The sequence below is a fragment of the Dipodomys ordii genome, unplaced genomic scaffold (assembly GCF_000151885.1).
Source record: "Dipodomys ordii isolate 6190 unplaced genomic scaffold, Dord_2.0 Scaffold34, whole genome shotgun sequence".
In the NCBI taxonomy this organism is placed as follows: domain Eukaryota; kingdom Metazoa; phylum Chordata; class Mammalia; order Rodentia; family Heteromyidae; genus Dipodomys; species Dipodomys ordii.
The window spans coordinates 15878298-15900974 of record NW_012267250.1 but is presented as its reverse complement, the minus strand read 5'-3'; the positions used below and the strand labels follow the sequence as shown (position 1 = coordinate 15900974).

Genomic DNA, 22677 nt, shown 5'->3' with positions numbered 1-22677 from the left:
GCCCATCCCCTCCCCATAGCCAATCACACTCACCAGGGAGCCCTTGGCCAAGAGGGCCCCAGGAGTCACAGGACCTGCAGAGTTCAGTGTCACTGGCAGGCGATACAGCTCAGGGTGGGCACACAGCCAGCGGCTGAAACTGAGGGCAAAGGCCAGGGGGTACTACAGCCCAAGGCCAAGAGAGATGTGGTGTTCAAGGGTGTGGCACCAACCCAACCTCTCCCTGCCCACCCTGCAAAAGGGAAGCCCCAAGAAATATCAAGAAGGAGGCCCAGGGCAAGAAGGAGGAGTAGGTAGGAGAAGACCAGGCTAAGGGTACCAAGTCTGGGGCTCAGCAAGGAACAGCAGGGCCTCCCTAGAACAAGCCTGCTTGGCCCTTCCATCTGGGTCCCTCCTTGCCTCTCATAATTCAGCCCCAGCAGCCTTCCTTAGGGACCAACACACACACACACACACATCCCTACCATTCCCCATTCCATGGGTACCCTCCTGAAACGAAGCAGGGTTTCTGCGTCTCCCCAGCCTCACCTGCTCATGGAGATAGTAGTTGAACAGAATCAGGTAGAAGTACCGCTCCAGGCTCTTCAGCGCTCTCTGCCGCATACTATGCTGGCCACCACTTCCCTGACAAAGGCACAGGAAGGAGGGGCAAAAGTGAAAACCTGGCTAAAAATTTACAGAGGGCTTCTCAGGCCACCCTTCTCCATGCCCGGAAGGGTCAGAGTTAAGCCTAGGAAATCCCATAAGCCAGTATCTCCTCCCTATTCCACTTTATACCAATGCTGCCAGGCTAGATGTTCATCCAAGCATCTAGTTTTGTTCCATAAGCTGCTGTCTGGTACAAGGAGAATGCTAGTAACTGGTGGCCACACCAGACACTGTGGCTCTGGGGAAAGGGCTGCTTCTCCAAATAGGCACCAGTCTGGAGATGGAGGTTCAGGAAGCTGGTCCCTCACTGTGCTCCTGAATTTTGCCATCTTAAGTCTCGTTCTGCACCCACTGAGTAATTATGCAAACACCTTCCCTTTTTTAAGGGAGGCCCTGTATAAACCAGGAACCCCTCACTGGAAAACAGACACCCTCACAATAGTACGAATGGACATTATTACTACCCCTAATTTACAAAGGAGAAAAGGAAACTCAGAGAGATGAGGTGACTCCCTCCAAGTCATACAGCTGAAGGCAAACAGGCAGGGCCTCCTTTATCCTAACTCAGCCCAGAATCCTGTGGGCTATGGGGGCTAACAGGAGGAGCCCCCTGGGTCTCCCCCAAATCCTGCATCTCTGGGTTCTCCTGCCAGCTCTCTACCCTTCGGAAGGCAAGTGAGATTTGAATCAGCCTGAAAAAAGGCCCATTCCTTTGGATGAAGTTCAAGCCCATCTTTGGGGATCTCCAGTGGGGGTCAGCAAGCCCTTTTAAGGGCCAGGCAGGAAACACACAGGGTGTGGAGGCATGGTCTCAGCCATAGCGCTTCAACCCTGCCATTGCAGCAGGAGAGCAGTGCCGGCAACACATGGGCCACCAGAAAGACTGGTGCTGTGAAACCTGGAGAGACAGGTGGCAGCAGGGCATGAGCCCTGAGCTGTGCTTGGTTGGCCCCTGATCCACACAGAGGGTGGGGGATAAAAGGGGAAATAATTTAGACTAGAAAAAAGTCCTGATTATACAAAGGCTTTCATGTTCATGAAGTTGCCCAGAGCAAAAAGTATTTACACATGATAACTCATCCATGTTTGGTAAATCACAGCAGGTGACATTCCAGGGACACATGCTCCGGGCTGGCTGCATTCTACCTGCCTGAGCTGGTTTCAAAAGAGATCCTCAGATCACAGCCTCCTGTGTAGCTAGGATTACATAGATATACACCATCTTTTATCTTTACGAGTAAATGATCTCAGGCATTTCAGTACAGTAATGCAAAGCTGCCTAACCTAGGAACCACAGGTGATCTGAGAAGTATCTGAATCCAGCAGTCCCAGCCAGCAGCCCTTCTATCTATCCTGTTTATTCTGCAGCCAGGGACCAAGTCTAGGAAAGTAAACTTCCCCTCTTCCGTGTCCAGGCCCTGCACCCCTGCCTTTCCTCCCTCCACAAACAGGAGAGGCAGCAGCCAGAAGTCAGTCTGAAAGAAGCCAGTCTCAGGTCTAGCCAGATCAGGGGCACGGTTTGGGGAGACAGAGGCTCTCACACCACCCTCCAGGCCTCACCTGCACAGGGCTCTCTGGCCCGATACCTTCCAACTTCCTATGGCTCTCCAGGATCACTTCCTTTAGGTCATACAACTCCGAACAGGCAGCGATAGCTCTGTTCACCTGGGGCCAGGGACCAGGGCAAGGAGAAAGAGAACAGGGTCAGGATTGGCAGAGAATGACACACACACACACACACACACACACACACACACACACACACACACACACACACACACACACACACACACACACACACACACACCCTCAGCAGAAGCCAAACCATTCCCTCCATGGTCCCTGCCCTGTTCCTCACGCAGCCCCTCTCTCACCTCCTCCACCATCTTCCATCCCTGCGGCACGGCACGAAGGAGGCTGTGGATGACCTGGAACTTCTCCATGGGCAGCTGCTTGGTCTGTGGGGGGGCAGCGCTGACGAGGTAGGGGGTCAGGAGCATAATCAGGGCTCCCAAGGCTTCTGGAAAGCCATGCTGCCCATTCTTTACCACCCATATGGCCACTAGGAGGCGCCAGACTGCACTCCTTCTAAATACCTTGGGGAAAAGCAAGGGGCACTTTCTGCCTGGGGAAACTGAGGCCCAGCAAGCCTACAGCAAACCAGAAAATGAGCCCCAGGCGCCTCATTTCCAGTTCTGGCTCAGGGGTCCTTGGATATGTCCGCATTTTCAGGAAGCCCCACCCCCTCCTTTCGAGGCACTCAGGGAGCTCTGTGGATTGATGGGGCCCAGGCCACTCACTCTGGCTGATAGGTGGTACCACCGTGGTGAAACAGCAGGAGGGTGCCCAGAGCCATGCCCAGGTTGGTCCTGCCCATGCCTGACTGACAGCTGAAGAGGAGGGCAGGAGGAGGCCCAGAGGCATCTCGGAGCCGCAGCAGACTGGGTGTCTCCTAGGGAAAAAGATCATGAATGACATCAGACAACAGCAGGTACCAGAAGCTCTGAGTCTGAGGACTAAGTCAGGAGGGAGCTCACCACATCAGTGCACTGTGTGCAGCGAGCTGAGGACGGTATCAAACCAGCCAGTCAAACCAGGGTAGGAAAGAAGGGCCCTCAGCACTGAGGAGCCACTGGCTAAAAAGTCTGAGTCAAGAACCACCAGTTTCGACAGAAAATGAGGAACTGCAGGTCTGGAGACAGGTGGTGTCTCCAAGACCACACTACAAATTTCCAGCCACACCACGGCCACAAGCCTGTCCTCCAGTGCTCAATGCTGGCTCTGACCCCTAAAGGGTGTGCAAATGCACACCAACACACACACAGACACACACACACACATGCTGACACGTAGAGACACGTACACATGCCACAAAGGGACACACACACACACACACAGCATGAATGAGGCTCTCCTGTGAGGACAGCCAGAGGCCACACCCACCACAGGTGTCTCCATGGAGACCAATCCCAAAGCACCTGCCCCATACAGTGCCCCCCACACACTGCCTCTGCCCCCACTTACCCGGAGGACACTGACAAAGGCATCAAGCTGGGCTTCCAGGGGGGCCCCTTGCTCTGGAAGGGGCAGGCGGTGGTACCTGCCAGGGGAAAGAGGGCACATCAGGCAGACTCCCTCCCCATCTCAGGCCTCAACCTAAGCCCCATTCCCAAGCGCAGCTGGGATGTTGTCCCCAGTAAGGGAGACATGGGTGCAAGGAGCATGGTCCAGCCTGCAGCTGGAAGGCCAGCCATGGGTACCTATATGCGGGCTGCAGAAAGAGTGGTCGCTTGTACACCTCCTCAGTCACATGCACGTCGTCCTCACCCCGGATGACCACAGCATGGGGCTCCCCTCGGAGGCTGTCTGTGTTGTGGTACACGTGATATGTGTTCTCACTCAGCTGGGCAAAGTCGTGGATCTAGAATGAAGTGCATCAGATCAGGGAACCATGAGTTGACCTTCAGAACCCTCCCCGACCATTCCTACTGTGATGACCTCTGGTGACCAGGCCATACAGAAAGCCACAAACAGCCTTCTTTTCCTCCAAGAGGGTACCATGTGGCTAGAGGCCCTCTCCATGGCCTTCCTGGGAGTCCTGGAGGTGTCAGGGAAGTCTCCAGTCCCAGCGCAACCAGCTATGCATGGGCTGTCCATGGGGCAGACAGGAGGGCTCTGCCCAGTGGGCAGCAGGAATGTGCCAAGCCACCTGAGTGCCAGGACAGGGTGAGGCTTGAAAGTGGGAAGTGGGAAGGAGGCCGGAAAGGGTGTCAGGGAGGGGTTAGTCACTAACAAGGCCTCAGGACCTGCCCACAGTGTATGGACCACTGCGACCCCACATTCCATTCACACATCTTGGTGGCTGGTCAGCTACCACAGAGACCATCAAGCCTCAATCCTTATAGAAGAACAAAGAGGAGGACAGGGAACTCTCAAAGACAGACAGACAAGAGGCCTCCAAGAGTAACTTCCTAGGACTCAATAGTACAGAAGCAGACAAGCTTCAGCCCTGGGCCTCTCAGTCCAAGGCTCTTCTCACCTGCAAGATCCCTTTCTAAGTGCAGGTATTGAGTGCTGAGGGAGAAACGGGGTGCTGGGAGAAGTGGAGCGATTGGGGAGGCCGAGACAGGAGAGCAAGGACAAGAAATCCTTCCTCTGGCTAGAGGAAGCCAGCCTTGCAACCAGCTGCTTGAGGCATAAAAGCAAGGTGTGGGGGCCAGTGAGAGGCAGGTGAGCAGGCCCAGGTAGAGAGAGGGCTGGACTGTGGGCTGGGGTCTCAGCTCAGCTTCCCTAACTGTGAAGAACGGTCCACACACACTCCACTGGCCCTCACCTCCTTCCGGATAGCTAGCTCCAAGCTCTCGACTTTGACTCCAGGCCCCAGGCCCTGGAGATTCTCATGAAGGCTCTGTTTGTCCCGAGGTGTGTAGGCCACGAAGTCCTCATCTGCACGAAGAAACAACACAGGCTCCTCCCTCACGCAGAAGACGATGCACTCCTGTAGGAAGGAGGCCAGACCATCATCACCCAACATAGACACCTGTTCCCTGCACCACCTCTGGGTCTTTGCCTGGGCAGCTCCCCCCTCCTCACAGGCCCAACACCTGCCCAAGTCAGCAACCTCAATCCTAACTAAGAAACTAAGTTCAGCCCAAATGCCTCTAGCTCTTGACCCTTCCAGTCAGCAAAAGGCTTTATCTGAACCTCTGGAGTTAATTCTTGCTCTCTAACATTATCAGTAAGTGCATCTTTTCCCCCTGGATGGACTTCAAGTACAACTGCAGGCAGAGCATAAGCTGGTCATTTTCACATGCCCTCAAGGCTCAGCACTGAGACTGGATAAAGCAGGTGCTGGATAAACATCAACTGGGGAAAAAAAAAAAAAAAACACCCCCTACAGCCGTGCAACCAGCTAAGTAACTCTGTGGGGCAGATTCCAATGCTGCACAGCGTGCCCTGGAGGAACCCAGGGCCCAGGAGGATCCACAAGCCTAATCCACTTGGCTTGAGCATCTTTTTTTTTTTTTGAAGGCTTCTTGAATTTTTATTTTATGTACAAATATGGTATTTCATTGGGCTTGAAGTCTTGGATAGTCCATTCACTTAGTCCAACTTAATGAAGCCGATGTCCTTTGCATACTGGCGGAAACACTGCTGGCACATGTTGAGCCCGTACTTCCGGATCAGACCGTGGCGATTAGAGCACACGCTGCAAGAGCGAGATCCCTGGCCGAATTTTCGGGGGTGACTCCAGTAGAGCTGCTGGTGACCCATCTTGCTTCCACAGGTCCAACGAGGAAAAAGGTGGCTTGAGCATCTTGATCCTCCTACTCCACATCTACTGAGATATGCACAGGCTGGGTGGAGAAGCTCTGAGGTGCTAGCAGCCCCGCCCAGGAGACAGCAAAACCTCAAGCTGGGTGCTAGTGAATCACATCTGTAATTCTAGAGGCTGAGATCTGAGGATCACAGTCCAAAGCCAGCCCAGGCAGGAAAGTCTGTTGAAACTCTTACCTCCAACTAACCACTAAAAAGGCAGAAGTAGAGCTCTGGTTCAAGTGGTAGAGCACTATCCTTGAGCAAAAAAGCTAAAGAACTGTACCCAATTGCCGAATTGAAGCCCCAGTACAAAACAAACAAACAAAAAACCTGCCTGCTTCTGGCAGGTGATAAGAGCAGGAGACAGTAGGCCCCTGGGGTCTAGCTGCCAGGGTTTAGTCTTAGGGCCCTCCATGTGAGTTTTATGACCTTGAACAAGTCTCATTCAATCTGGGCCTGTTTCTTCCTCTGTAAAATATGACTAACAGTACTTTCCTCCTAGGTTGACACAGGATTGAAGTGTCAGCTGTGATGGTTGTTTGACAGTCTCTGGACTGGTGGTCTGGTCCCTCTCACTACCCCTACCTTCGAGGGAAGGTCTCAGAGTAGGGAGTATGAGTGCTTCTGAGTGGATTCCATGTCCACACAGAACAATGCAATAATAACATTCACCAACCACTGTGCCCACCCTGGCACACAAGGTCTGTCAGAGCCTGGTCCGGACCACTCCCCCAGCCCTCTCCAGCTTACAGCCAGTCCCTTCCGGGGAGCCCCCTTCCCTGCTTTAGGGGCTGGAGTAGGAAGCTGTGTGCTCACCTTGTGTCCATCCTTCTGGAGTTTCTGGAGAACTCGCCTGAACCCTGAGAGGCTAGGCTGCCCCATGCCAAACACAGGAAGTCCACTCTGCACCTGTCGGAAGTTGGGGGCCCCACAGCTCCCCGAGGTGCCCAGCACATCCATCTTCTCAGTGACATCTCGCACCAGGAAGTAGCGGCCCTGGCAGGAGGAGAGCCTCAGGGAGTCACCCTTGACCTGAGGATGGGTGGCTTCTTCTACAAGCAGATATCTATCCTGGGCTCCAGGGGACAGAGACTTGGGAGGGAAACAGACATGGTTCTGCCCTCTCTTGCCTGCAGTCTCAAGGGGAAAAAAAAAAATGATCTTCTTAAGAATATCATAGGGCTAGGATGTAGCTCAGTGGCCTAGCAACTGCAATGTCCTAGGTCCAATCCCCAGTATCAAAAAAGACAACAAAAAAAAGTTTTAAAAAAAATATGATAAAGCACAGGAAAAGAAAAGCTACAACTCCTAAGGGAGAATCAAAAACAGCTTCATGGCCTTGGAGCCAAGGCTTAGAGCAAGAAGAGGCATTATAGGGTAAACATACTGCTAGGGTGGGCCTGCAGTTCCCCTGGAAGAAGACAGATATTTCTTGTGGAGAATAGAGAAGGGGCCCGATGAAGGGGTCACATCTAGGGCACCAGGAATGAACCAGAGGACCCTTTGCTGAGGGTATCAGACAGAGAAAAAGATATACAAAGCCCATTGGGGAAAATAGGGTTAAGTACTGTCAGAGGAAGCCAAAAAGTTGGTTCCTGGGCAAAGAGATGCCCTAATCGTCTCCTGAAGCCCCCACCTCCAGCAGGCCTCATACCCACAATGCCTAAAGTCCCAGCCAAGCCAGAAGTTCCCAGCCAGCACCTCCTTCAAATTCACTCAGCCTGTTGTCCAAGCAGGCACTCATTTGTCAAATACTTATTCTGCATCTCCACTGCTTCCAACTGTTCTACGCTCTGAGACTACAGAAGTGAATAAAACAGATGAGAAGCTATCACCCCTCATGGACTCCACTTTCCAGGGGAAATGGGGGGGGAGGGGAGGGGAGTACCTAAACCAGAGAAGATCTGAAATTCTGAAGGAGCAAGATGGAGACTCCAGCCTGGGCAAGCTGAGGGGGGTGGAGGAATGATGCTGGAGTCCTCAGGACGAGAAGGAAGAGGCAGTGGAGGGGTGGGGTAGGGAGAAGAGGAGGAGGAGGCAGACTAGAGTCAGGCAGAGAATACAGATGGAGGAACTGGCCCAAGAAACCAGCAGGTGAGAACCCCAGAGGGTGGCTGGAAGAGTGAGCTTCGCTGCTTTTACAAACAGCTGAGGCAAAGGAGAAAAGAGGAGAAGAAGAGGAGAAAGGACTCTAGAGGCCAGGAGGAGGCTGGGAGGGCAGCTCTCACCTGTACCAGGTAGTGCTCAGGGGTAGAGTCCGAGAGCCGGCCTAGCTTATAATGGGCCTTGAGCAGCTCATCATGGATCTGGAACTCCTCCTTGCAGTTGTACCTACCAAAGGCAGAGAAAACACCAAGTCAGATGACCGCCATGGTCAGGGTCTGGGTCCCTCCACCCACAACAAAGTCCACAGAAAGCCTCTCCCATGTGGCTACCCATTTGTGGCAGACTCCCCCAAGAGCTGCTTCTCCCGTCTTCCTCAGACACAGAACCCCAGAACTGTAACTGGCGATTAGGCCACTCAGCTGTGGACTGTATTTCTGAACCTTTCTTGCAGCTAGCTGTGGTCAAGTGATTATATCCTAGCCAATGAGATGTGAGGAACAAATTCTGGGCCACTCCCAAAAGAAATGCCTTCAATGTCTTCTGTTTTTCTCCTAGCCAAAGTCCAGACCTGACGGCAGCAGTAGGACTGCCATCTAACTGACTACAAGGCAGACAGCACAGGTTGATCCCTGGAGCAAGGCAGGGCAAGTCCAAGTGAAGAGAAATGACCTGCCTTGATTCAGGCCTCTAGTTTGGGATTCTCCTGTGATGCAGTCCACTGCTGGGATTGTGTGCAGAGCAATGCCTACAGGGACAACTCCATGGCCCACAGCCTCGTGTGGTAGTTCAACCCACAGGTATGTAAGATGAGCCCCAGCCCTGCCCCTGGGAGATTCTGTGGCTTTGGATAGTGGCTCTACTCCTGGGATCTCCTTCCTCCAAGGACTTTGGTAAGAACTGAAAGCACTAAGAAGGTAAGTGCTCAGCTCAGTGCCTGAGCAGAGTTAGCAGCATTCACGAACATAGTTATGTTACTAGTAGTGGTTCTGTCTCCACAGAGGGCCATTTGAAACAAGCACACAAGTAAGAAATCATGACTTCTATATAAATGCTAAGCCAGGTAAAGGTACAAAGAGCAAAACAACAGCACTTGAGACACAAAACCACAGTGCTGGTTGAAAACAGCTGTGGTGTGCTATGGGGTCCTCTTTACAAAAGAACCGCCTTTAGTATTAGGTGTCATTGGCTCATGCCTATAGTCCTAGCTACTCAGGAGGCTGAGATCAGGAGGATTACAGTTCAAAGCCAGCCCAGGCAAAAAAGTTCATTACATTCTGTCTCCAAAATAATCATGCTAAAACTGGAGACATGGTTCAAGTAGTAGAGCACCAGCCGAACAAGAATAAAGCTGGGAAGGTAACTCAGTGCTTGCCTCACATGCCTGAGGCCCTGGGTTCCATTCCTCAGCACCACATAAGCAGAAAAAGACAGAAGTGGAGCTGTGGCTCTAGTGGAAGAGCGCTAGCCTTGAGTTGAAGAGCTGAGGGATAGTGCCCAGGTCCAGAGCTCAGGCCCCACAACCAAAAAAAAAAAAAAAGAATAAAGGCTATGAGTTCAAACCCTAGTACTGTTCCTCAAAAACAGAACTGCTTTTTGGAAAGCAGGGGCAGATGAGTGGTTTGGAGGAACACTTCACAAGGAGTCAGGAGACCTGGGCTCTCTCCAGCTCTTCTTTCATTGACTCTCTGCCTCACTCACACTCAGTTTCAAAGCTAGATCTGACTTTTTTTTTTTTGGAAGGGGTGTCTGTGTGTGTGCATGTACACGTGTACCATTCCTGGGGCTTTAACTCAAAGGTCTCGGTGCTGTCCCTGAGCTCTACCACTTGAGCCACAGTTCCACTTCTGACTTTTTGGGTGGTTAACTGAAGGTAAGAGTTATACAGACTTTCCTGCTCAAGCTGGCTTTGAACTGTGATACTTGGATCTTGGCTTCCTGAGTAGCGAGAATTACAGGTGTGAGCCACCAGCACCTGGCTCTCTAGATCTAGCAAACCTCTCCTGCCAAGGGCTGGGTTTATTTCAGTCCTTTGTGGACCACAGGGCTCTGCTGCAGCTACTCAATGCTGCCACGTTAGTGCTAAGGCAGCCAGACAACATGGAAGTGAGGGGTGTGGCAGCATTCAATAAAACTTAAGGACATCGACAGGTGATGAGCCAGACTTGACTTAAAGGATGTAGCATGCCAGTTTCCCTACAGGATGATCACTAAGGTCCCTTCAACCTCAGACATGCTTCAACCCAGGTGGGCTGTGCTCACAGCCAGCTCTAGGCCATATGTCTTCCCCTGAGAGATCGGATCTACACAGCTGGCTAGTGACTTCTCTGAGTCGTACCACCTGGCTATTCTTTTATTATTGTTTTATTTAACTAGCTGTACCAATTCCACATATCAGTTCATGAGTACACTATCTGGTTAAATAATTTCTAGTTATGTTGATAAGGAAACGAAGACTCGGAGAAAGGAGCCTGCAAAGGAAAGACCGCCTTCAAGGCTCAAATGCACTTTTATCATCTGTCAGAACAGAGACATTTATATAACGTCTCTTTCTTCTCCTTATCCGGAGGTCAGTAATCTATCAGAATGACTTTCCTGACTGGAAGGCTTGGCCATTCCCACACCACAGGCTTCCTTCCATGCAAGGCCCCATCTTCTAGTCTCTGCCCAACTCCTGTGCAGGCTATATACTTAATTCTTAGCTCACAATGTCTTGGTATCTACAAAGGTAGGGACTTGCTGTGGGCAGAAGGAATAGAAAGCATAGGACTTCCTAACTCCCCTGGACCCAGGCCCAATGCCTCTCTGTCCTCCTGATCTGTGGCTCCCAGCACCCACTCCTTTATCTACACTGCCCCACAGACAGATAGTCTCAGGTCCCTTCCTGACCCACCACCTCTGCACGCTGCAGTGTGCTCAGGTCTCTCGAAGTATGCTCTCCTCCTCCAGCAAATGTCCCTGAAGGCCCCAACTCACATGACTTGAAAGAAAAACACCTAAATTTCATGAAACTCCCTCTCTCTCTCTCTCTCTCTCAATATATATATATAGATATAGATATGTATATATACATATCTGTATATATATCCTTTGAAACCATTTACTCAAAAACGTTTCAGACAGGTGCCACTGGCTCATGCCTATAATTCTAGCTACTCAGGAGGCTTTGAAGAGATTCGAGGGTTGTAGTTCAAAGCCAGCCTAGGCAAGAAAGTTCATGAGACTCTCATCTCCAATTAACTACCCAAAAAGCTAGAAGTGGAGATGTGTCTCAAGTAGTAGAAAGCCAGCCTTGAGCAGAGAAAGCTTAGGGACAGTGCCCAGGCCTGAAATTCAATCCTCAGTATTGACACATACAGACACACAAAAAAAATTTTTTAGCAGGACACCAGTGGCTAGATAGTGTCCTATCTAGTCAGGAGGCTGAGATCTGAGGATCACAGTTCAAAGTTAGCCTGGGCAGGAAAGTCCATGAAACTCTTATCTCCAATAAACCACAAGAAAACCATAAGTGGCACTGTGGCTCAAAGTGGTAGAGGACTAGCCCTGAGCAAAAACGCTTAGAGACAGTACCCAGCCTCTGAGTTCAAGCCCCACAACCAGGAAAAAAAAAATTATTTTTCAAGGCTAGACATTTGGCTCAAGTGGTTAAAATACCTGCCTAAGCAAGGACCAGACCCTGAATTTAAACTTCATTACTGCCAAAAACAAAAAGTATATTTTCAATATTGAGTCCGCTCTCCTCCACTTCCTTCTCCATGCAGCTGTGGACCTAAGAGTTACAAGTAACCAGGGCTCAGAGACTCAGAACAGAAATCCAGCCCAGCTACATTCTGGCTGTATGGCTCCAGAAAAACTGCTTCTCTGGGCCTCACTGTTATTCATCTATGAAACTACAAGCAATCTGTAAGTATTAAAGGCTGTATGCTGCTGCACCTCCACAAAAGTCCCCGGGGCCATGTCTTCCCCTGGCACTCACGTGATCACAACAGGGGCCACCTTGTTGGGGATGATGGACTTGGCCTTGCTGTTATGCAAGCTTGTGGTGTGGAAGGAGTGGACACTGAGGGAATGCCGGCCATCCATCGTGCCTCCGCCCTGGAGACCCTCAAAGGGGGCACTTGCTGAGACCGTCTGCTGGGCTGTGCTGGCCGTTGTACCCATAGTCTGCTGGCAGCCTCAGGACCCCAGACCTGTGGATGAGAAAGCATGAAATGCTGGAAAAGCCACAGCAGGAAAGCGCTGGCTGGCCACACACACACACCGCAGCATTGCAGGCCAATTTGCTGCTCACTCTGGGTCTCAGACTCTCAGGACCCCTGGATGATCCCTGCCATGTGCCTGGTCCTCTGAAGACAGATACAAGGAACCAATCCTAGCCCCTTAAGAGCTGATAATCTCCTATTTGGGCACTGGTGGCTCATGCCTGTAATCCTAGCTACTCAGGAGGCTGAGAACTGAGGATCATGATTTGAAGTTAGCCCCGCCAAGAAAGTCTGTAAGACTCCTATTTCCTGTTACCCACCAAAAAGCCAGAAGTGGCTTTTGGTGACTCAAATGGTAGAGCACCAGCTATGAGTAAAAAAGCTAAGGGCCTTGAGTTCAAGCCCCAGTACCAGCACAAAACAACAATAACAACAATGAATTGACAATCCCTAGTGCAAATAAGGCAGGAAGGGGTTCAGTAGTGACAGGGATCAAAGGCCAGGCCTAGGCTGGGAGAAGCAGCAAATGCAAGACTGTAGGAAGGAGGAGACAGGAAAGCGTCACTTGGATGTGAGGGATTTTGAATGGCACAGGAGGCCGAAGGACAGTCTTGGGGAGAAGGGGCACTTGAGGAATTCAATATATCATCCTTGCACAATGGCCATAAGAATCTTTTCTGTATCCTTCCACTTTTAGTTACAGTGTTACTGAATAGAGCACACAGGATGATGCAGCTATGAGTTCATGAGTTCATAGACAGCAGACAGGTGATGAGCTCTTAGCAGATCTCCTTGTCAAAGTAAACAGCAGACAGGTGATGAGCTCTTAGCAGATCTCCTTGTCAAAGTAAACATGGGCCCCTGAATTCAGCACTGAGCAGGAACTCAGCAACTCCCTTGTAGGACTCTTTCTTCCTAAAGAAACACTTACAAATGTGTTTGACATGTGGATCACAGTGATGATCTGAGGAACAGAGTGTTGTTTACAAGTACAAAATACTAGGAACTGCCTCCAGCCAATAGTAGGTGGTACTCTATAAATCATGGGAGTTCTGTCCCCCTCCCCACTCATTCAAGATGGTGGTGTGAGGACAAAGGCCACATTAGACGCTCCCAGTTCTCTTCAAAAGATGACATTATAACAACTTTTACCTCCTTTTTTGGCTTATCCGCATTTGGTGATTTTTCTCCTCTGAACAGACAATAAAATTATCTAGGAATGAAGGAAGAAAGACCCAAGGGAAGCCAGGCATTGTGGCTCAGGCCTGTAATCCTAACTACTCAGGAGGCTGAGATCTGAGGATTGTGGTTCAATGCCAGCCTGGGCAGGAAAATCCACGAGACTCTTATCTTCAATTAGCCACTGGAAAATGGAAAGTGGAGCTGTGGCTCAAAGTGGTAGAGTGCTAGCCTTGAGCAAAAGAAACTCTGACACAGCACCCAGACCTTGAGTTCAGGCCCCATGACCACCAAAAAAAAAAAAAAAAAACACCAGGGGAGAGAACTGTGGAAGGGAAAGGAGAAGGAGAAAGAAAGGAAGAGGCTTAGGAACCCCATGCTGAAGGTGACAGACATGGCGGATGGGCCACATGCATTTCCAGCTCAATGGCCACAGACTCCACCTAATACTCACAGGCCAGGACCAGAGGAACCTATGCTGACAGTTCTACTCTGCAGCCTGGAATGCAGCAGGGCATGGAGGGACTCTGCTTTCAACTGTACATTCCCTTTCACCGTTACCTCAAGATGTGAATGAAGGGGCTAGAGTCCACATAAAACCGGTGCCAAGGGAGTCCACCGCTAAGCTCAGTGCATACCCGCTCCCAGCTCTGAACCCCAGCTCTGGGCTCCAAGGCAAACGGCTCCCAGGCAGCCTCTCACTATGCTCAGACTCCTTCCCCAGAGCGGGCTCTTTCTCTGGGGACTCAGAGAAGATGGCTGACTACCAGATTCATCCACCTTTCCAGAACCTTCTCAAACCACAGCTGGCTTCCTTCCCACTTCCACTCAGCTCTGACATTCTTGAAAGTTCCCAGGAGTCTCTCAACAGCACCTTGTATTTACAAGAGCCCCATCACCCACTCTTCACACACTGTCCAATTTCTTTTTTTTCTTTTAAGTTCAGCAGTGGTGGAAAGAATGAGCCCTATTTCTCCAAACAGAAAAGCAGGCAGGAAGAGAGGGAGCGGAGCAGGGGAGAGAGAAGGAAGGGAGAAGGAAGGGGGAGGGAATCTCCACAGGTCCCAACTGGAACCTCTCTCTACTCCACAGGCCCCAAACGGAGCTCACCTCAGCTCCCCAGTCCCCTCCCAGCAGCCTGGCCAAGTGGGATGTGGGCAACAGCTCCATGGAGAGAAACATGGACGGGATAAGGACCCGGAGGACATAACAGCTGGCCACAGCTGCAGCGGAGGCCAGACCCGGGGCTGTTCCCTTTGGAACACCCTCTCCTCCTTGTGGCTTGCTGCACCCCCTCCAGCTCCAGCCCTAGCCACTCTGGCCTCCCAGGACCTGCAGGCAATGACAGGCCCCAGCTGGTGCCTTCGAAGAGTGGCCAGCACACAACACAGATGTGTACAGCTGCAGCTGGAAGGGCAGAACAGGCGGCCAGGGAGGACAGAAGGACAGAATCTTTTAAAAACTGAACCCATCTCCAAAAGGTCTGGAGGAATGCACAAGCCTGGACCTTCTCACCTGGCAGCAGCCCTCTCTCCCAACTCTCACTCCACCCAGAGCTTTCATTCCGTTGTCCCCAGGCTAGAGAAGATTGGCCCTTACTCCTCCCTGGGCCTTAGAGCCCGGCACACAATTACCAAAAAGCCAGAAGTGGCTATCTGTGACTCAATGGTAGAGCTGGTTTAGAAGTACACAGAAGTGGCCAACCACTGCTGTCCACTACCAGACAGTGGTCAGCAAGCGTAGGGCTCCTCAATGCCTAGGAGCATCCTGAGTTGGGGAATCTGATGGCCCCACTGAGTTTCAGAACTATGTATGTCCCAGCAGCCTCCCTCCACCCCTCCACCCCTACCCCTACAGGTGGGACAGTCTGACTCTGCACACTGCAGCCTAAGGCTGGCGGTAAGTGTGAAGATATCAGCAACTCTCAGAACCATTGAGCAGCCAGCACATAGGACCAAGAAGCGAGTGTCAGCCTTCCATACCACACTCCTCCCCCTCCATTCTTCCCTGCTCCCACATTCTACCCTCAAAACCCAGCCCTGATTACATGCTCAACTCAACCTCTCAACCTGCATAGCTTTTGTAAACATTACAAAAGCAGGAGCCAAGTCAGTACCAGTGGCTCATGCCTATAATCCAGCCACACAGGAGGCTGAGATCTAAGGATCATGGTTTGAAGCCTGCCCAGGCAGAAAAGTCCATGAGCCTCTTATCTCCAATAAACTACTCAGAAAAAGTTGAAAGTAGAACTGTGGCTTAACTGGTAGAGCGCTAGCCTTGAGCACAAAGAGGCTCAGGGACAGTGACCAAGCCTTGAGTTTAAGCCCCAGGACAGGCAAAAAAAAGCAGGAGCCATGGATTTCTGAACTTTGTGCTATTCCTGGCAGGGATCATGCCTGGCTCCTGCCTGGCCCTGGAGTGGCCGCCCAGCTTGGAGAATGGTCTGGACACCTAATGGCTGACAATAAGAACCAGCTGGGAAGGGGCGTGGGGGGGGGAGATGAGGGCAGAATTTACTTTTCCCACCCATCATTGCTGGACCAAGGACAGTACTCAGCAACGAGCAGTCAAGCTAGATAGGGTATACTAAACACTCACAGCATGACAAGCAGGTATTTTTTTATTTCTTTATTTTTTCCTTAGTTACACTTCTAAATTTCCTATAATGAACCTGACTACTTTGAGAATGATAATGCAAAATATAATTATCTGTACAATATAATTATTTGATGTAAAATATAATTATTTGTTACAAAGTTGAGTAAAGGTCACAACTCCTCTCCCAGAGAAGCCAAACCCAGCCTGCTCCTGGGCACCTCAGGATCCAAGCCTTGGCCAGGTCCTCTTCTATTGCAATCCATGGTCCCAAGTACTAATCCCACTCACCAGCCTGGGTGAGGGCTCTGAGTCAAAACTCTGACCAGGGAGGCACAGATGGAAGGATTGTGGTCTGAAGTCAACCGCAGGCCAAAAGACAAAAAGGCGAGGGGGACTTTTTATAAAATAATGTAAAGCAAAAAGGATTGGGGGCATGGCTCTGTTCAAATCCTAGTCTCTCTCTCTCTCTCTCTCTCTCTCACACACACACACACACACACACAGTGGCACAGCTAAGCAAAGTAGGGTCACTGTCCTGTGTCCTTCATCTTCTGGGGTGCCCCATTACTGTACCTTCACCTCTCCCTGCCCTCTCCTTTGTAAACTAGGAACATCAAAGCTGGGCAGAAGGAGCCCTTTCTTCGCTATCTTAGTGATTTTCAAAACAATCATTATTCTGTCTAATCAGGAAAGAGTGTACTAGTCGCTCTAACACCCTCGGAGGATGGAAGAGCACCGATCCAGGAGAAGACCATGTGTCCAGCATGTGAGGCCAGCTCAGTGGGTGGTGCTGAACTCCAGGCTCAACCTGCAAAGCAAAGAGAGCCTTCGAAGGCAGAGTCTTGGCAGGGATGGCGTGCCATCAGTGTCATGCACTGGGAGACCACCTGGGCTCATTAGGGGGGCTCCAAACACAGATGTGTCCACCTGTCCCAGAACGGGGTGAGCCTCCCTCTCCGCTCACCTAACAGGCAGCAGCCAGCCAGCAGTCACTGTCACCAGGCCCACAGGTTTCTGGGACATGGGACCTGTCCTAGCTGGCTGTCCCCAGCCTCCAAGTGGGATAGCCACGTCTCTGAGGGTAGGGGTAGTCTCAGAATGCAGAGAATGGCCCATCAGGTAGCATTTGAACAATGGGGAAATCTGCATAAGGAGTCTCACAAGATAAGGAAGTGATGTCCTTGCACCACAGATATCAGAAGGCCCCAGTGCCCAGAAGCCATGGTGGAGTCAGTGATGCAGACTGATGTCTGCAACCACTGGGCTTACAGAGAGGCAGGCCTGAAGAGACTGCGCATGAACATTCTAGGCCCTCACAGGGTTGGGTTTCCCCCTCCAAGTAGCAGCCTGGGCCCACACACCAAGCATTTCTATAAGAATCCAGATCTCTGCATCTCCTGAAGTAGCCAGGGTTGGCTTCCCTCAACAGGGAAGCCTGCATCCACCAGGCTGGGCCTACCCTGACCCCTAGAGGTGTGGGAATCTAATCTTTCCGTTGCTACACCTGGTCTATGGATCCTGGTACCTGCAACATCTCCTCCTTCTTCCCAAACCTGTCAGCTCCAGCCTCTTATCCCCAATCATTGGTCATGATCTGACCACCGCAAAGTTTACTTTCCCTCCCATACCTGTATTCCACTCCAAGCTGGCTCCTAACACCTGGGAAACCTTTCTCTCCCCAGGCCTAGTCTGGGCCTTCCCTCCTGGCCTGGGGCATGTTCTCCCTGGCCCCCAGGTAGGATTGCCTACTCTACCTTTGAATCTCCCTCTGAGAGACTGTGGATCCTAAAGACCTGGCCCCTTCTCAGTCTGGGAACAGCCTCAAGTTCAATCAAAATGCCTACAATGCCTTTATCTTTCCTGTGAGTAGAGATGGTTCACTGAGTCTTGACCCAGGATCAATACTTCATTGCCTACTTCCTTCATAAATCCTGGGGTCACAAGACTAACTCTAGCTAACAGGAGGATATAAAGAACAATGTCACATGTTGCAGAATCCTTCCTAATGAGGTCTTTTCTTGCCTTCTTTCCATCCTGCTGCCTGGAACACAGATGTGATGACGGAAGTTCTGCAGCTATCTTGACCCAAGAGCACAAGAAGCCACACTAATGAATGGTGGAGATCCAAGTTTCCTAAGGAAATCATGGAGTAGAGCTACCATGCCAGGCCTGATTTGCAAAGCTCTGGGCTTGGACAGGATGAAGAAATAAACTTCCATCTTGTATAAACTACTGTTATTCGGCCTTTCCTATTCCTTGCAGCCAACTCCAATCCTAACTAATACACTCCTGTTATTTTTAGGTCTGACCCTCAGTGACCCCAGGCCATGGGGACAGAACTTCTCCCCGCCTTGTAGGAAAAGTTTCCCTGCTGGTAGACAGGCTCTGCTGTGGGCCCGGGGGGTCAGTGTTCAGGCAAAGAAACGCCAGGATCCAATGGTGGCGGTTTCAAAGAATACAGAAGACTCAAATCAAGGGCACAGGTAAAGAGAAACATACTCAAGACCGCACACCCTCACGCCCTGCAGCCCAGAAGTGGAAAATGTTCTAATGCAGGGCCTCTGTTGTTCCCTCCACAGAGGGAGAGCACAGAATAACCCATCTGGAGGGCAGAGCCCTCCCTGTCCCTCTGGGGCCCTTGGGAGCCATGGTAGTCCCTGGAAAGCAAGAAAGGGTCTTGTGGGAGCGACAGCTAGCCCTGCTGGTGGTCTCAGGAAGGAGGGTGGAAATGCTCAGGAAGGAGCCACAGTCAGGCTGCAACGCCTGGAGGATGAACACATGGTAGAAAGGTGGGGGTGGGGGTGGACTACAGGAACCAGGCTAACAGTACCTGGATGCTTCAAGGTCAGAAGAGACCCCACCAGGCCTTCCCAGCTGGCTTTCTTTGGCTTTCTGAGGGCCTGCAGGAACATGCGTTTGAACCCCAATTGTGACTTCCTTAACCCCACAGGGACTTGGGCATCATTTCAAGGAGCTGGGGAGGGAGGGGAAGCCCATTCTGGGTCTTGTCTCCATTCCTCCCACTCCTGCACCCCTCACCCGCTAAACTTGCTTGCTTGGCACTCAAGATTTCCCCCTTCTCACCTTCCATACCATCCCTATGCTCCTAAGCATAGCCCAATCATATCTGCCCTATGGTGTTAAAGCAGAAGCCTCTGCTCACATTACCCTCAGCCCTGACTTTCTGGGGCCCCTGAGTCAGCCCAGCCCGCTCTGAGCCACACTTGGTTTCCATGTGCAAAGTGAGAGACTAGACAAGCGGTGGTTTGCAATGTCACAGCATTTCATAAAAGCTCAAAGTAGGGCCAGGGTGCAGCCACTGTGTGGATGACAGGCTCTGATGGAAGGTTCCAAGGCAGCTCCGAAAGAGGCTGCAGAGCTACCCTGTCCTCAGGCTCACCCTGGAACCCCTCCCAGGAAGACGCTTCAGAGCAACCCCAGACCGAGAGGACATCCTGGAACACACAGTCCCTCCCTGCCCCTATATCCTAGGCCACCCCCACCCCTCTACCCAACCACCAAAGGCCAGTAGAACCCCACCCACCCTGGTGACTGCTAAGTCTGTGTCTCATCTCCCCAATCTGGGGTTCAGGACCCTCCAGCCCACAGCGTGGATGGAACTCCCAATGTGCATGTAGAGAATTTTGTGCCATGTCATGGAAGGGAACGCTAGCACTCTATGAGAAAGCAGAGACCGGCCCATGACTGTTCCAGTCAGCAGGTCGAACAAACCAACAGGGGGCAGGGAGTTCCCTGCCTGACACAGGAAAGCCTGGGCTCTCTCTCCTGCTTCACACCCCAGAAGAGTCCCTTTTTCCCCTGAAGCCTCCTTGCTTTGCCAGTGGATGCAGGGAGGCCAACAGCTGGGACTAGCAGAGGCAGAGAGCATGCCAGACCTAGGGGAAGGCCTGGGACCACAGCCTCCAACACACCCCTGGCAGCCAGATGCCCAAGGCGGTAACAATGGAGCTAAAAATAGGCCTGTCCATCATCTTGGGGAGGGGACTGAGCAGCCAGCTGCAGGAAACATCTGCCCCAGCTTCAGAACAAACACAGAGGAAGTCTCCATGCTACAGGGTTCCCCTACTATGGGGCCAGAGGGCTGGGTTCAGGCACCTAAAGCAGATGCTCAGATCAACCCCTTTTCTGCCCTAATTGTCCCCCAACTCCCAACAAAGATGTGTGCATGCAAGCACACACACACACACACACACACACACACACACACACGCACTGTATGGAATCTAACACATGCACGGTATGGAATCTAACACACAAGCCCTTGGGCATCAATATGTTCCACTTACTTTACAGAGGAGAAAACAGGTCCACAGGCCACCAGAGATCTGTGCAATCACTACATAGTGGTGGCTGGACCAGGACAAGGCACCTCCTATCCTTTGTCTCCTATATCTCCTTTGCCCATGACTGCCAAGGCCCAGCAAGACCCTGGGTAGGGCAGAGCTCTCCTGCTCCAGAGGACAAAGCACAGTGAGCAGAGGAGACAGTTCAGCACAAAGGACTTTAAGTAGACACAAGGAGGAACCACATGCTGATCTCTGTAAGTCATCATGAGCAGACCCAGCCCACTGTCCCAGTCTATCATGCCCCAACTCCCACCTGAGTGAATTTTTCCCAGTCCCTGGAACAGTGGGCAACATCAACAGACCATTGCATATACTTAATAATAAAATATGACAGCAGACCGGATGTAGAGGTGGCTACAGAAAGCAGACTTGTGCATCTGGATAGCCCTGAAATTGTCCATAAAAATCACATTGTCGCCGGATGCTGGTGGCTCACATCTGTAATGCTAGCTACTCAGGAGGCTGAGATCTGAAGATTGTGATTCAAAGCCAGCCCAGGTAGGATAGTCCGTGAGACTTTGATTTCCAATTAACTAGCAGAAAACTGGAAGTGGTACTGTGGCTCAAGTGGTAGAGTGCTAGCCTTAAGCTGAAGAGCTCAGGAACAGCGCCCAAGCTTAGAGTTCAAGCCCCACGACCAACAATCAATCAATCAATCACACTGTCAGCTGTCCCGTCCAGTCTCACCTGGCATAAGCAGATACTTCACTGTCTTTTGGATAGTATGAGGGCAGCAGGTGGGGCTTGTGGGCTTACTCTAGCCTCCCATGCACCCAATTCTACAGCTTCCTGCCTGGCCCACCCTACCTGCCCTCCACCCTACTTGCTAGGGTAGGAAGCCTTCCTAAGTACCCCATCCATCCATTCACTCTACCCCCACTCTACAAAGGGTTCTCTAAGCCTCTGGGCCTTCAGTAACATCTCAGGGCCTCGCCATTGCTTGGCACAAATCAAATACTTGAATGAGTAAAATTAAGGAAAAACAACACAAAAACACACCTTTGCCAATGTCTGCTACCAGCAAGTAAGATATCTCAAGTAGAGTTTCAGCCCAAAGCCCAGGACATGATACTAGTTCTATGGCAAGCCATCATGTTGGATCACTAGTAGAAAATGTTAGTTGGGGAATGATGACCCCAGAATTCTACACAACTAAGGCTAATGACATGGAGATCAGCAGCTGTGGATACCATAAAGGGGGGTGATGGCTCTGAGGGAGGTCTCCTGTCTGAGAAGCAGATACCCACCCATAATAGTCCTGCTCAACATCATTGGGTTTTTTTTCCATCCATCCAGTCACATAACCTCCCTGTCTCGCTGAAAGACAAGAAAAACGGGCTCCTCCAAATCACAGACAATGAATTCTTAACCCCAAAGAGCTTTCAGCTGGGCTCTCACACTGCTTTCTTGAGGGCTTGTTGGCAGCAGGTGACATGCACCGACCCAAGAGAGTACAGCATCATACTAAGTAAAGCCAGGTGTCTGTCATCTGATCCCAGAGTTCTGCAAGCCTGCTGCACCGTCCCAGGGTTCCTGTCACCTTCCTCCCAGGGGTCCATGGGTTCAATCAATTGGCAGGACAGCATTCTACTTTCCTTGTGGGATGATATTTGGTGGCACAAAAGCTATGGTAGATGGCTGGGACCCGTGAGTCAAGTGGTAGAACACTAGTTGAGCAAAGCAGGAGGCGCTGAGTTCATATCTTAGTCACACACACACGCACACACACACACATACAGCCACAGAGGGTGAAACCTGAGCCTTCTGCAGTGGCCCCACAGCAGCTGGTCTATGCATATAGGCACACATGCAATGCCAAATGTGCCTGTGTCACATACATAAGAGTGTCTGTCCTTAAGAAGCATGGCCAATAGACACATGAAGAAATGTTCAACCTCCCTAGCCATAAAAGAAATGCAAATCAAAACAACCTTGAGATACCACCTCACCGCAGTTAGAATGGCTAGCTATAATCAAGAACTCTAATAACAACAGATGCTGGAGGGGATGTGGACAGAAGGGAACCTTACTGCATTGTTGGTGGGAGTGTCAACTTGTTCAACCACTTGGAAAGCAGTATGGAAGTTCCTCAAAAGACTCCACATAGAACTCCCCTATGACCTAGCAATGCCACTTTTGGGCATTTACCCAAATGATCACAAACAAGACCATACTAAAGCTACCAGCACGACTATGTTTATTGCAGCATTATTTACTATAGCTAAGATATGGAACCAACCCAGATGCCCCTCAGTAGA

The 22677-nt window shown here is 51.1% G+C and overlaps 2 protein-coding genes across 3 annotated transcripts in view; both read right to left on the bottom strand.

The window, feature by feature from the left end:
* Window positions 1–22677, bottom strand: part of Pald1 (phosphatase domain containing, paladin 1) — a 59773-nt gene that overhangs the window by 18844 nt on the left and 18252 nt on the right. For both annotated transcript variants that reach the window (XM_013017213.1, XM_013017212.1), the window contains exons 2-12: window positions 12050–12263; window positions 8196–8298; window positions 6784–6963; window positions 4982–5146; window positions 3909–4069; window positions 3673–3748; window positions 2949–3100; window positions 2523–2622; window positions 2209–2313; window positions 529–624; window positions 34–162 (exon numbers count right to left, since the gene is read on the bottom strand). In XM_013017213.1, the coding sequence (XP_012872667.1) occupies window positions 34–162; window positions 529–624; window positions 2209–2313; window positions 2523–2622; window positions 2949–3100; window positions 3673–3748; window positions 3909–4069; window positions 4982–5146; window positions 6784–6963; window positions 8196–8298; window positions 12050–12234 (1452 nt within the window). In that variant the 5' untranslated portion in view covers window positions 12235–12263. The remainder of the gene's footprint in view (window positions 1–33; window positions 163–528; window positions 625–2208; window positions 2314–2522; window positions 2623–2948; window positions 3101–3672; window positions 3749–3908; window positions 4070–4981; window positions 5147–6783; window positions 6964–8195; window positions 8299–12049; window positions 12264–22677) is intronic.
* LOC105986344 (40S ribosomal protein S29) lies at window positions 5673–5951 on the bottom strand. Its single transcript, XM_013017214.1, has one exon. It carries the CDS (start codon window positions 5920–5922, stop codon window positions 5752–5754), a length of 171 nt encoding a protein of 56 aa, XP_012872668.1. The 5' UTR covers window positions 5923–5951; the 3' UTR covers window positions 5673–5751.

Bases quoted from the DNA above. Each gene is read 5' to 3' on its own strand.
- LOC105986344 (XM_013017214.1), bottom strand. From the start codon at position 5,922: ATGGGTCACCAGCAGCTCTACTGGAGTCACCCCCGAAAATTCGGCCAG.